This window comes from Hyposmocoma kahamanoa, unplaced genomic scaffold, assembly GCF_003589595.1.
Source record: "Hyposmocoma kahamanoa isolate Upper Pololo Valley unplaced genomic scaffold, ASM358959v1 190, whole genome shotgun sequence".
NCBI classification, from domain to species: Eukaryota; Metazoa; Arthropoda; class Insecta; order Lepidoptera; family Cosmopterigidae; genus Hyposmocoma; species Hyposmocoma kahamanoa.
In genome coordinates, this window is record NW_020653718.1 from 4,504,766 (window position 1) to 4,519,611 (window position 14,846).

Here is a 14,846-nt window from a genome sequence, read left to right on the forward strand (position 1 = left end):
TGAATTCCTTCGATTTGTCTCGTCATTGTTGCGCAGGACAAAGCGGGAGAAGCGTGTAATGCCCCTCGTAAAACAATAAACCACCCACGGGAGTGCTGTCTAAAGAAGTTTAGAGCTCGCGCAGCAAAAGCCAGGAACGGACCTATTGTCCATCGAGTCCTGAACGCACCCAAAATACGGCAAGGAAAGGGGACAAAAGCGCGCCATTTGCGGCGATTTTCTGCGATCAGTGAGTGGAAAATTCGCGTTTTGTGGTTTAATGTCATCCCACTGGCGAAGAATAAAAGATTTCATTATGAGTGTTCGTTTGCTTTTCTAATCGAGGTGACGTATTGAACCTAAACAATGAAATTGTTGGAAATGGGAGATTTTATAAAGCGTCCAGTTAGCTAATGTTCTCACAAAACCACTGTTGTAATGACTCGTACTTAAAGTTTATGCCACAATTTATAAAACAAAGCGATTAAAAATGCATACAATGTTAGGTACATGTACTACTAAGCAAATAATACTAGGTATGTTATAGGTAGGTATATATTAAGTCGTTTATAATATTGATCAGCCAGCGCAAGCGCACCGTTCTGAGTTCATTAGAAGCGGTAATCGCCAACATCCGCTAAACAGCCGCACAATACATTACAACCTTACCAATGAGAGGAGAAAGATCTCACAAAGTGCGTTCACGAAGACTGGGCACTCCCGTATTAGTAGTCTTAACGTTTGATGCATGGGCACAGATAAATCTATTAGGAGTTGACATCTCCATCGCGGTGCGGCGGCGCGGCGGCCGATCACAGACACATTATTATTATTTTAATGTTATTATTCAAATTATTATAATCTCGCGACCATATTTATAGCGTTCCAATAATCCTTTTTGATATGCCGCTTAAGAGTTGTTTAGTGTCGACGCACACTAAAGTGAAGAAAATGTCTGTTGACTGCAGCTCTGCGTCGTAATTGTATTTTTTTTTTATTAGGTAGGTAATGCAACAACCGCAAAATCAGACTCTACATCGCTTTATTCACCTGGTCGTAGCCATAAATCTATCCTGCAGATTGCAAATTCAAATTATGATTGTCTTACCTATCTTTTTATCACACGTAATTTGAGCCATTTATTATTATATTATTAACAATATATAATGACGTCCAAGAGCCGTCTTTATATGCTTATTAATACAAAATTAGGTGTTCCTGTTTTTTTCACAGTTGCTACTGCAGCCTGCTGCTAACAATTGTTACATTCTGAAAAAATTAATGTCTAACAACAAAATATAATACTTAAAAATACTTCCAATATAATACTCTAAAAATACTTCCAATTTTTAGAGTAAATTGACGTTTATTCTGGTGACTCTGGTGATTCTGGTGACTTTACAATCATGACCTGTAAAATTTCATCGGGCGGCCGTAAAATTCAACCTTTCTAAAAGTAATGACTGTTCTGCATTCACTGTTCCTGCTACATACATTGTGAGACTTTTATTGAGTATTTGTTCACTTTTGTGTTACGCCATTGAATTATGTACTACTTGAGTTCTCTGGGTCGTATTCCAGAACTGTACTCAATGCTCAAGTCAGGATTTGAGCAGACTTGAGTATGATTTTCAGTGCTCACTGCAATACTCAAGTCCTGACTTGAGCATTGAGTAGAGTTCTGGAATACGACCCTCCGTCTGTAATAATTAAATATCACATTTTCTTTAAAAACTTCAGTGTGCGGTGCGCGGCCGCAACGAGGTGTAAATGCGGTGTGAAATACGCGGGGATATATCGACGACAATTTATTCGCGGCAACACACACACCTCACAGTCTTCGCCTTTAACCAATACCCATTAAGGTTCGAATTGCTTTAGCTGTTCCTATTGATTATTAGGCTCAAAATCAGCGTGAACATTGTAGTCATTCCGATGCGGTATAAGTTTGTTAATGGTAAACAAAGTTAATACCGAAATATAATCTTCCTTTTCTAGCAAAGACACGATAAATGCTCGCTGCTAGAACAATTTTGGCTTTCATTAGAACCGATTTAATATTGTTTGCACTTAATTCAGCTGTTGTTAACGCTGTTGGTCAGAATTAGCTCATCTGACAAGTACTGTACTTGTTACTGTATAGTTTCTATTAGTAGTACCGGCGCAGAGAAGAAGAGTGCGAATGTGGGATGTTACTGATAAGACTGTTCCTACTTACACAAGGTACATTACTCCTTTTATTAACTAGAAGCACATACAATTAAATGCTCACTGAAGATATGTCTTGCAGATGTCGCAGTGCAAGAGCAAGGGTGCGCAGGCGCAGTTGTCGTGCTGTGCGGCAGATTGCGCTGCGATGCGAATAAATAAGCGCCGAGCGCTAATTTACTTGTCACGCCGACTGTCGGCCGCGACGACACGGGGCCGGCGCGGCGTTGTTACGGGCGCAACAGAATATGATATTTATTTTTAAATTCCCTTTCTAATTCGTTTTACAAAGCCATAAATACAACATCGAGAATTAATGCAAATATAAAAAAGGGTGCAGTTTCTTCGCTTTTATTGGAAGCTTGTTGTTGTTAAAACATGATTCTTTTTATTTATGACTAATGTTGCTAAAACCTGTGCGTGACACACCGTTTTAGAGTAGTATACAAATGTAATAATTTATGGACCTGGCTGTAATAGTAAAGCCTTGTGAAATAGGTACCTCGTAGATATTATGTATATATAACAATTTTACCATAACACCTGTTGCAAACGAGATTCGTAAACAAACGCGTAACTGGCATCGGCATAGGGCGATGAAAGGGCATATCCTGAATGTAGTACATTGTATTGTGAGGAGGAAGCAACCCGATCTTGCTTCCGCAGCGGCACTTCAAACGTTCGGGGCCCCGCCCACCGCTCCGCCGCCGCGTACCTCCGCCCGCACACTTCCAAGCCCTATGCCAACTTTAGATATAGGTAGGTAGCAGGCCCTTCCAGGTATGTAAGTTCTTACCACAGACATTACAGTTAAAGTACAGCTAGCTCCATTGATGACACACGAAGGTCGATTACATTGTCTTATAAAAACCTTACATTAGTTTTGAGGGAAAAATTAAAAAAATTAAAGACTCTGGCCTGTCCCACGGCCTAAAACATTATTATAATTGTTACTAACTGTGTTCCGGTTTTGAGGGGATAGGGTGCTGGTGAAATTACACGCACATGGGACTTGTCAAATTATGTCTCAGGGCAGTGCCCCTCAGACATTTGCGACTTAAAGCTCTGAGTGGCACTGCAACTTTTATGAACAGGCGTGTAGCTTACTAGGAAAGTTTTGGTCGCAAGAGCGACGCGGCACTTTGTACTCCACATTCATCTTATTGAATTCCTAATTTCATTCAACATCTCGCGAGCAATGAAAACACGACACTCCAATTTATAAACAAAAAGGGTCGGTACAGGCGAATCGTACAATTAGTGTTAAGGGCACAATGGGGAGGGTCGCGAGATCGAGTAACCCTTGAGGAGTAACTCGATCCGACGGGCCAGATTCAGCCACGGGATTCTTCGGTTTTTTCTTAAAGCCACTTGCCGACGCGGCGCAGAGGCTGCATGGGCTGATTTCTTAATCAAATCGGCAAAGGAAGCGTTTTGACAGGCGAGCATTTGTGGCAAGGTGTGCCGTGATAAATGACGGGCGACGGACGGACTCCAACTCGCGTCTGTTATTCCGGGATAGAAACGTTGATAGGATGATAAATGATGCATGTTTTGGGTCGTGTCTTCTATTAGTGTAATCTGATTAACAATGCTTGGATTGTGATTAAATTATAGGTATTGAAGGCTGCCCGTTGTGTGTTCAAAATTAAACATCGATAGAAGATAAATAAACTTTCTCTTCCTCAAAGATTCTTATATTAAGTACTATTTTAATTATTTGAGGATATTTTTACGTTCATAAATTGTGCAGAAACAGTTCGCCAAATTGTGACATGTTATAGAAAGCTTAAAATTTTAATTTAGTTAGGTTGTAATATTTTAGAATTGTCATATTCGTTTCTAGTAGCACGTGTCTTAGGGTGAGAGTTGTTTCCATAAGCGCCAAAGAACGAGGCGCCGAGCGCTGAGCACTTGTGCAAACAACCGGATCACTTTACGGCCTAGGCCACGCCAGGCGCCATAGCGACAGTGGTAACTACGTAATTACTCAACAATAACTTACCAAAAGTAATTTTAAGAAAATGCTCCGTTACGCAATAAGGAATTTATCCATAATTATGTACCTACTAAGAATAATCATCTAATTTGAAATAGTGCATCAGATTTATCTCCTAAGTCAAGTACCTGCACACGTCCCTATGTACCTACTTACACATGGATAGGTACTTACGACGGAGTATTATTATCAGAGATTTGTTTTTATACTGTTTTCAATAGTACGAGATGGTGATCATTTTACTGAGAAACTGATACTCTTAATATTTGTGTAGCAATTCGGGGTGTGTGTTAGTGGCAATAAAACAAAACACAGCTCCACAAATAGTAGCACTTGATATTAAGTTACTAACAACACACAACTCGTCTGTTGTCTTACAGATGCTTTGCGATCGTACTAATTCGCTGGAGAGGGTAAAAAGTAGAAAACGATACGTTATGTTTGTTTAAGACGTTTCTAGACACACGGTAGCGTGTCAGCCGACTCAAGCCAGAAAGTACAAGGCGACTCGATTACACGAACCAGTTTATTTTTGGCCCTCTATAAATATCTAATAATATTTTACACACATAGTGTACTCGTATAATTCTTTGTCTAACTAGGCCTATAATTGCTCAGAATCCTGAATTTTATGAAAAAAGGTCTGAAATATTTAATTCTGAATTTAAAAACATTGCGATCCGAAATCTAGACCACTGTTGCCTTCTCTAGAAACTACTTAATTAAAATAATAATACATTGTGTATTAGTAATTTTAGTATGAATCTAATTCTAATCATTTCCAGATTCAAATTCTTTATTAATTTAATCTGACAAATAATTTATGAATATTGTGTACCTTAATGGGATATACATTACAAATGAATATATCTAATTGTATAACTTTTTACGAAAGCGTTAATATGTATTCGGCTTATTAAATAAATTTCAAAATAAATAATAATAATAATAAATTTCTTATAATTATTTATACAAATATCGAACACTTAGAAAACATTCTTCAGCCACGGTACGAACCAGCGGACCTCGTACTACACGAAATTTCGTGACACTAATTGCAACGGATTCCCTTTAACTCGCCTAAAGAGCGTAATTTGAGCAGAAGTAACGATGAAGCGGTAAAATTACCATAAGTTGATGGTGATGATGAGATGCGACAAAACACAGAAAACAAAATTGTATTTCACATTATGGCAAGTCGCTATCTCCCCTTTCTAAGACAATAAAGCCTTACATTTCAATGTATGGCTATGTATTCAATGTATGGTAGTTACGTTATAGTCTTTAACGCTACTAAAGGCCAAGCGTGTGTGTACAACGTAAATAAAGTTGTTACGGCGTTCATAAACGCTCACATAATTTGGCACTAGAAATCAGTTGGACTCTATGTTCAACTTATTTCAATGTGAATCTATAAATTAAATTTACTACGGTCAACTACCATAGGCGCATACAGACGTAAAGACTGATTATGTGGTCTCTACAATACGTACACGTGTTTATAATTGAGTCATTATACAGGCATACCCACACACATTGAACATACCTATAGTTTTTTTTTTAATTTTTCCTTATACTATTATTGGTACAAACATAGACCAAACACTACGAAAATTGCTTCGATGTTAAAACTTCTTTACAATCACAATTTACTCCTACACCTGTAATTATATTCACACTCGCTCATGCACTTACATATCAAATAGGTTATTTTAAATGCACTATTTACACTTTACTATGTATATAATTATCTCAATGTATAAATTTACGCATAGTCGTTATATTTTTGCTTTCAAATAACCTCTCGTTGGTCCTGCCTGAAAACCAGCGGCTTAGGGCACTTTGAGTATGCAGAGTCAGTACAGAACAAACGATAATAATGGAGCATTTTCACAAAAGATAGACGAATATCAGGTTGTTTATATTTTTATTTCTCTTCTTAAGTTTATTTTTGTTAGTAATATCAAATAAATATTTGGAAAGTGTCATTCCACTCGTTCCACACATTTAGGGCGTTGATAACTGCAACGCAATGTTATCGATTGTAGTGTTGGTAGTTATTATCGAACTGTATAATAATAACGATGTAAATTTCCAAAACAAAAAGTATTTCTTGCACACAATGAAAATATCATTCTACAGAGAGCCTATTCCTGATTTTTTTCCGTACGTTTGTGACGGTGTGACCTCATTACATCGTCATCCCACCTTTGTACCGCTTTTCTCCGATTCCTGGCCATTCGTATTTAAATTTAAATTTTGAATTGTTCCATTCTTTTGCCTCACATTCTGATTTTGTTTCGTTCCAGCTGTCGGAGCTGTTTAAATTCGTATATGTTTAAGTTCAATCGCGTCTAATTTCGATTCTTTTACTAAGTTATAATCATTATAATATAATCTAAACCATGTGTCAATTTTAATAACTATATAACAGTCTACAGCATTATCATGTACCTATGAATACGTATCTGTAATTCAGGATAACTCGGCCCTTTTAGGGGTAAGCGTTTACTTAATAACTCTTTATATGCATCAAGTTAGGAAGTGTTTTATATTAATGTACCTGTTTTTCTATATATACCTTTTTATTGTTACACCCTCACTCCTTACTTCTTTGTTACCATTTCTTTTTAACCCGACTTTTAATAAATTTGTGGACCGGAAGTTTTGTTTTACTGCCGTGAACCTGGCCACGGCTTGTTAGGGTTACAACCCTTTCACATTTAACCAAAAATAAATGTTTTCGAAATCCATGATCCACTTGCAACGAATTATTTTTAATTCAATTCACAAATTGCTTTCAGGGAACCAATCCAAGCGAGTGACTCGACATTTACTCCAGACACTTGACAACGGGGTTGATTCGTTGATTCCCACGTTGTATCGCCGTACGTGGCACTTTGCATTAAATGTGTGGCTGAAAAATGTGGGCGAGATAATCTCATTGCCTTGATAACAATTCTTTATAAATTTATTGTAACGGCCTTTGTGAAAGATCCTTACAATTCCTTTAATATTGTTACATAAGTATAAAGAATACGCTTTCTTAATAAGAATTAATTACGTGTCTGTCTTGCGATCTGGGAAACGCGCATTTGTCAAACTGAGATTTTTGAGATTTTCGTAGTTAGTCACTGAATGAAGTTCCACCGCCCTGGGCAGTTAAAAAAGCCGTCTTGACAGTTAAACATTTGGCACTTCATGATTTTAATGACTTCTGGTACAGCCAAGTTTTGGTATGTTTAGTCTTCATGTCTGTTTTGGTAGTTCTAAATTAAAAATAAACAAATTCAAACAACTTATCCTATTTGTATGTATTATTATATATTTCACATAACATAAAATCCTAAAAAAATGCGGCTACATATTAAGTACGCGTTTTACATAAGCTTAAGAATATTTTACATAATGTTCTCTACTCTTTGTATTTTACACTATTTCCGGAAAACTAGCTTTTGGCTTCATGGTATACGACCCGTAGCGACATCTCGCATTGAGCAGCGTAAGTAACTTAAACATTTTGCTTATCGAGTGTTCCTACCAGAGCCATCTATCGTTGAGTAGATGAAAGTTACAAAATGTCGGGAAACGTGTAATTTCTTTTTGCGTGTTCAGTGGATAAGTAATATATAGCCTGACCGTGTAAGACTCCAACTTGCGACGAAGCATACGCTGACGACAGTGATCAACTCGTTCGCGCCACCGCCAGTTGTGCCACCAATCGCAATGTCCACTTAGTGTTAAGTGGGCAATAAATACAAGTACTGACACTAACAGTAGGTACCGGTCACAGCACCCTCTGACGCCAACTCAAGCGCCATTAGTTTAATCATACTGTTCAACCGATGATATGCACTTTGAATTGACAACAATAATGCTTATTAACGGCTTATTAGCTACAATTTCAATAGTTCAGCACCCCCATGATATTTAAATTGAATTAACGTTAAAAAAACTACATCCTTATCTGTACGAATCTGACATAAACCAATCGTAGTCGTGCCTCAGACGGCATCTAACCAACAATGATCATAAAAGCGGCCAGGTATCACCACCTTCGTGAGGCTGTTACGCCGCGCACATCCTTTTTGAACATCGTCGATGTCGCGTGGCAGCGCTCGATGGACGAATGGTAGCCCCACGTACTCAATGTTAACCAGCACCTACACGGTGGAACACTCTTCGTCTCGTACCAGTTAAACTCTCGTACAGGTCAGCTAACGGTTACCAAGCCGGACTGCCACGCAGAGGTCCCAGGTTCGATTCCCGGGCGGGAGAAATAGTTGTATGGCCTACTCTCTTCTCTCGTGAATTTGGGTATAATTTGTGGTTGTCTATGTGTGTGTCCATGGCACCCGCGACACAGGGTTTCCCTAGTGCGGGGCAATGTTGAGTGTGTGCGTTTGTATTTTAATTTATATTGCGGCGGAACGGAATGGAAGAAAATTTTTGTAACGACATTGTACATAGCATAATGCACTTTATTGTCAATTGTGTAACGTACACACTAGATACGAGCCAAACTCTTCCGAAGAATTCTCGCGAATACCAGAGAATGCTGGCGCATTCGCGAGAATTCCGCGAAGATTCCGTTCCGTCGCAATATAAGTTGAGCCTATAGGACTCACGCAATATAAGAGAGCATAAAGGACGCTCTAATGTATAGAATGCTCACTGTCCGGAGTGCTCGTTTCCTTGGAGGTTTTTTGTAATATCAAGTGACGGGACGAAGTCGTGCACCTGATGGTAAGTTACACGCCTGTCCAAAACAGTTGCAGTGCCACTCAAAGCTTTAAATCGCAAAGACCTGAAGGGTACTCCCACAGCGCTCGTCACCCTGAGACATAAGTTGACAAGTCCGACGTGCCTGTAATTGCACCAGCAGTCTCAGTCTCTTCACGGATTGCGTTGATGGAGAGGTCGGCGATAAAGGGCAACAAGTTCTTTACGTGTCCACCATACGTGCGTAGACTCATCACCACTATTTTACCATCGAAAGCCATTCTCATAGGCTTATGAGACCCATAGTTTTGCTCGATTTTTAACTGACACGTGTGATCAAACAAAACGAGTAAATTTGTAGCGAGTCGACTGCGCGTCCTTCGACAACACGAAATAGTCTGCCAAAGGCAGCAGTCAGCCCATATTGTAAACACGCCAATAGCGTGCCATTAGTGCAATACGGCCAGTCCGGCCCGCAATATCTATTATAATATAGATATTGTTGGTTGTCATTGGTTACACGTATTTGTTGTGGGGTACCTCCATAGAATAATCCAACTCTTATGCTTCTTTACCCACTAGTCCACATCTTGAGACATCTTAAAAGTATCTACTGTATGGGAATGGAGCACTGAAACCAAAAATGCTGAATAATTATTATACTTCGTAAAAAAACCCACAAAGGATACATTAATATCACTAACTTGTTTAATTTTAAATATTATGTCTAAAATATATTATACAGCAAATTTATTACATAATAAATTAACATCAAAGATGAGCACAATTCTAATATGCAATTATAATCAGCAATTCAATTAAAATAAGCAATATATTTATCGTGAACTTGTCAACAGGACAGCAAACATTACCAATAAGTTGCAGCTGTCACTAACTGCAATTCACAGTTATAAATTATTGATATTTTTATCACAAAATGGCACAGCAAACAGTACATTTTCAAACTGTATTTGTTTCACTACTCTCAGACATATATTGGAATAACAGATTAGGTTTTCGATGGGTTCTAATATACAGGTGATTGCAATAGCATGGCGATTTGTAATATTACACCTAGATATGTATATTACTACTGTTAATGTATCATCATTGTGCAACATCTGGGCACAAAAACAGATCGACGGCCGCAGCTCGCCGCGCAAAGCCAGTCCTTTTTAGCTTTCCAAATATGCATCCTACAAAGCAGCCACTATAAAGGCGTTTGTCTATACATTTCTGCACAAACACCACAATAATCTTCTGACAGCCCATCTACATATACATAGTGATTATTATCAATGCCATCAGGTGTCCTTTACTGGACCACAAACAAAATTTTATTGTTTATTGTGAATTGTCTGTACAAATGAGTATATTTTGTTTAAATATAAGATACATCAACAAAAATATTTTCTTGGCTTCAAAGGCTCACTGTCTTCACTATCAGAAAAGCATGCAGTAAAACCACTTGCTTCCCTCATTGAGTCTTTGCCGCGTGATACACTTGTATCCGCAGACTTTTTGGCAGGTCCTGCACATTTTAATATTGATTTCCGCTTCTTTCTATTTGACTGGCAAGCGACATTTAAATTAGGCACTGAACTCTCCTGCTCTGTAGAATTGCTGTACACAAACACAGAATTTTCATGCTGTCTGAGAGCCAGACGTATGTTTCTACCACTCCGTGTCTTAGATACATAGGTTTCCTCTGGATTTTCCTTACGATCAGAGTCATTAAACTTGCATGCATTTTTTCCACTTTTCCATTTTTTATCAGATGATTTTGTGCCCATCAGGCCATAGTTTGGGTTTTGGGTACTCTCAGTGATACTATGGTACCCTGTGTGTCTCCTAGGATATCTGGATGTACTTGATTGAAAAGATGTGTTTATCAAATCAGATTTGCTTTTTGTCTTGCTACTTTCTGTCCTGTTGTGATTGTTGCTCTCTTTATTGTTACATTTGACATCCATGAATTTCAATATAGAAGTACTTTTGTTGACTCTTAAGTTTTTGTCATGACTCTTCAAAGATACTAAATTAACAGCATTGTTTGAGGGCTCTGTGCTGCAGTTTAAATGTGTGGGCAATTCCGATGCAGCATTGATGGACTTATTGACACATATTAACATTTTGGATTCATCTTTATTGAAGCTGGTTTGCGTCTCTTTCACAGGTCTTCTTCCTTTACTTCTCAAATTCCTGTGTGTTTTGACAGTGAGAAGTTTTGTAGATCTTATGTAGTTTGCAGTGAAGCCAGACACATCACTCAAGTCTTCAAACGTACCATTAACAATCACTTCAGTTTTAGTCTTAGTACCATTTTCTGTAGCCAAACTCATAAACTTTGCTTTAGCAGAACATCTCTTCGCCTTTTGAGAGGATTTTGATGGTGTGCATTTGGCATTACATTTGTCGACACTCAAATTGACATCCTCAATTGAAGAATTCAGTAGACCATTTTTACTGTCATTATTTTGCACCTTTCGTAGGCTTCTTCTTACAGTAGTAGTTAACTTTGGGTTTGGCGTTGATGTAATTACTTTATTTTTCTTGTGTAATACAGTTTTGCTGCTCTTTTGTAATCGTATTCTTTTTGGTTTATCCCACACAAAAGAGCTTTTGATATTAAAGTCAATATCTGACTTGACAGTTTCAGACTGACTACCATAAAGAAGCCGAGGATTATCTTGAGAGGTTTCAAAATACAAATTCTGCTGCTTTTCCAGTGAAGTAGACTCTGCATCCAGCAGGGACAGCTTTCGTTTCTTTCTCTTAGAAGAAGGCACATCCTCAATAACACTGGGAACACTTTTTGGTTTGCTACACTCTCCTACAGCACCCTGCTTTTTAAGGAGGTTGTCATAAGACATGAGGCAGGGTGCTCGCTTGGTATGCACCCAATATGATATCTCGTCCATAGTATTCATAAAGGGAGCATCTGGCACCGCGGCGACAAACGAGAGCGAGGCGAGACACGGTATGCGCGCGCCCTCTGCCCCCACTGCCACAGACAGGTCAGCGGCGTCAGCCAGCCGCACACCCACACCAAGTTCGAGCACTCGCTCCAAACCGTTTCGGCGCGCACCCTGCCACGCCGGTATCCGTCTACCACTGCCGCTCTCTCCATACCCTACAGGCTCACATTCCATACACCTGCAACGATACAAAGGGTCTTTTACAATATATTGGCGGTAAAAACTCGTTAAAAATATGCAGATTTTCAACTTACCTTTTATAATTGTGTGTGCTAATAGTCCTCCGCCTGAAAAAAGGCCTTAATACCTATTCAGCTTACAGTGATACCGCGGTATTCTCACTCGCGAAATGCTAAAGTATATTATTATTCCAACTTATCAGAAGAGACGTTCCATTGAATATTGGCTGACAATTTGTATATTAAAATATCAAGGATTTACATTAATGATAACAGTTTTCATGTCATTCTGTTTGAAACAAAAATAAATTCACAAGCAAAGTGCAGAAATGTAAAGAAAGATGGCCGGATTGATTGCGTTTTTTAAATTGGGTAAATTGGGATGTAACATTGAAGATGAGACTAACATTACTAAAATTTGTATAAAGCTGTTTCGATTCCTTCAACTAAAACTGTTCTATTCATATTAAAAAGCGCGATGTCAAAATATATTTAAAAAAAATACACGTTTTGTTGCAGCACCGATAATATACATGATATGCCAATGATCGTCTTATATGTACGCCAATGAGTTACTTCAAGAATAAGAAAAATATATTAAATTGTGAAAAAATATGAGTACTAATATTAATAATAAACTAAATATTTACATTAGAAATGCCTATTTGTTATTTTCATTACAATTTGAATAATTTTTACTTTTCCCAGAGAAGTAAAAACTAAACGCATTGAACTCCGACACAGTTCGCGCCTTGGCTTGTTTGATATCTGTTATTTTGAGGCGAATTCTAGGCCCTTCTCCGAGAATATTGTGTGAATAATTTCATATCTTTCATATATTGTGGCTAACTTATTAGTGCTTTTATTTGTAAGAAAGCAAATAGTATGAAACCATGAACGACGTGCAATGCTTGATAGATAGACAGCTCGGCCTTTGTAAGTAGATTAATTTTTTGGGAACCCTTAACTTCTTACGATGTAAAGATCAACCCAAGAACACTATGCTCTGAAATTGCTTAATATTACAGACAGTCGTCTGACCTACGACAACGTACTGAAAAGGTTGGTGGTACGCGAGGAAGAGTCTTTCTATGGTCTAGCGGCGGCGGGTACTGAAGATCCACCTATCTTTGCGTGCCGGTTCGCGGAGGCTAGCGGTCTCGAACACATTCTCGCGCTCGCTAACGAGGATGGACGTGTCGCAATACAGGTACTTCCATTTATGCATACTGCTCATATTTGTAAGTGCTTAAATGCTGCGTGCATTTACTTCATTTTAAATAAACATGGTATTTGTGCAGTAGTATGTTTACTAATACTAACTTGTGTTCACTTATATAATTCGTAATTAATATAATTATGTTAAATAAGTTCTTTTCATGATTGGACTCGAATACATATATGCAAAATGGTATGGTATGGTGTGAAGGGCTGTTGTATGCATCTCGACGTCAAGGCGGCTTTTTTGTGTATGGTGAGTGCAGACTCGTGCCACCCAGGCTCATGATACTTTGCTCTGTAGTTGGCCACGTCAAAGCATCGAAGTAGGATGTGTATGACCGTTTTCTCCCTCTCCATGCATAGGGGCTGTCTGTGATAGTTACCTAAATTGAAAAGGTGTTGACTATATGGACTAAATTAGGGATCAAATTTTGGGGCATTCATTTTCGTAATTTTAAATTAATGATCCCCCGTGGAAGTTAGTGGTGCCACTACATTATTCAATTGTGAAAAATATTGTATTAAATCTTTTTTGTTACATTTTTCTTCTTCTGCCAATTAAAATTATTAATATAGTGTCTTAGTCAAATTTAGTTGACAAAATGCTGTCTAATATTTTACAGTATGTTGCACCTGGCATGCATATTTGTTAAGTTTATTCCTATGTGGTTAAGTTGCAAACCTATATTTTTACTCATTTCATCACTATACATAACAATATTTATTTGAATTTCATTTGACCTAGTTATTGACAAAGAGGTATTTTTAGATTCTAAACAAGATAAGGAGGGATCAACTGCAACAACAATAAGGAGGGATCAGTGACACACACAGCAATAGAACTCCATGTGAAAGAGTTCGTCCAGGGTAGTACTGCCATCTTACCTATTTCTGCCGCCAAGCACTATTGGTATTGGTGCAACGGGCTAGTTTCCGCAACTCGACGTCGAGGCGCCTATTTTGCGTGTGGTGGGTGCAGGGTCCTACTCGTGCCACCCAAGCTCCTCCAGGAATCTCAGCAGCCTCATCAGTTTTCTGAAGACTTCGGGGAGTGACCTCGGCACTCCAAGGTACTTTGCCCTGTAGTTGGCCACACCGGAGCACTCTAGTAGGATGTGTGCGGCCGCTTCCTCCCCCTCCATGCACGCTCTGCATAGAGGACTGTCCGTGATACCTAAATTGAAAAGGTGTTTATGACCCGTTAGAGCGGCAGATAGAGTGCGCAGCTCTTGTCTTTCAAGTTTGATTAATTTACGAGATAGACTGGCGTTGAGCGTTGGGAGTGCTTCCCTAGCCTGTCTACAAACCGTAAGGGTTGTCCATATGTTATTATGAGAAGATTTTGTACCTTTGAGTATAGTTGTTCTTGACCATTGGTTGGGGAGGGACACTATGGGTTCTGGCCCTACAGCATCCGTCTCCGACCCTTTTCTAGCTAGTTCGTCTGCTGCGTCGTTGCCACGTGAGCCGCTGTGTCCTTTAATCCACTGTAGAATTTCGTGGTTGTGTGTACATACCTCTATGAGTGCTTGATGGCATTCATATATAAGCCCTGAGTTA

At 38.7% G+C, this 14,846-nt stretch overlaps 2 protein-coding genes across 2 annotated transcripts; one reads left to right on the forward strand and one right to left on the reverse strand.

Annotated features, from left to right (window-relative positions):
• Positions 1-9,636: 9,636 nt before the first annotated feature.
• Positions 9,637-12,409, reverse strand: LOC113226360. Its single transcript, XM_026458960.1, has 2 exons — positions 12,141-12,409; positions 9,637-12,064 (listed from the first exon to the last, which is right to left on the reverse strand). The coding sequence occupies exon 2, from the start codon at positions 12,058-12,060 to the stop codon at positions 10,306-10,308; it is 1,755 nt and encodes a 584-aa protein (XP_026314745.1). The 5' UTR covers positions 12,061-12,064; positions 12,141-12,409; the 3' UTR covers positions 9,637-10,305.
• A 405-nt stretch (positions 12,410-12,814) lies between these two features.
• LOC113226416 (protein lethal(2)denticleless-like) lies at positions 12,815-14,129 on the forward strand. Its single transcript, XM_026459028.1, has 3 exons — positions 12,815-13,001; positions 13,094-13,275; positions 14,056-14,129. Exons 1-3 carry the CDS (start codon positions 12,959-12,961, stop codon positions 14,095-14,097), a joined length of 267 nt encoding a protein of 88 aa, XP_026314813.1. The 5' UTR covers positions 12,815-12,958; the 3' UTR covers positions 14,098-14,129.
• Positions 14,130-14,846: the final 717 nt, after the last annotated feature.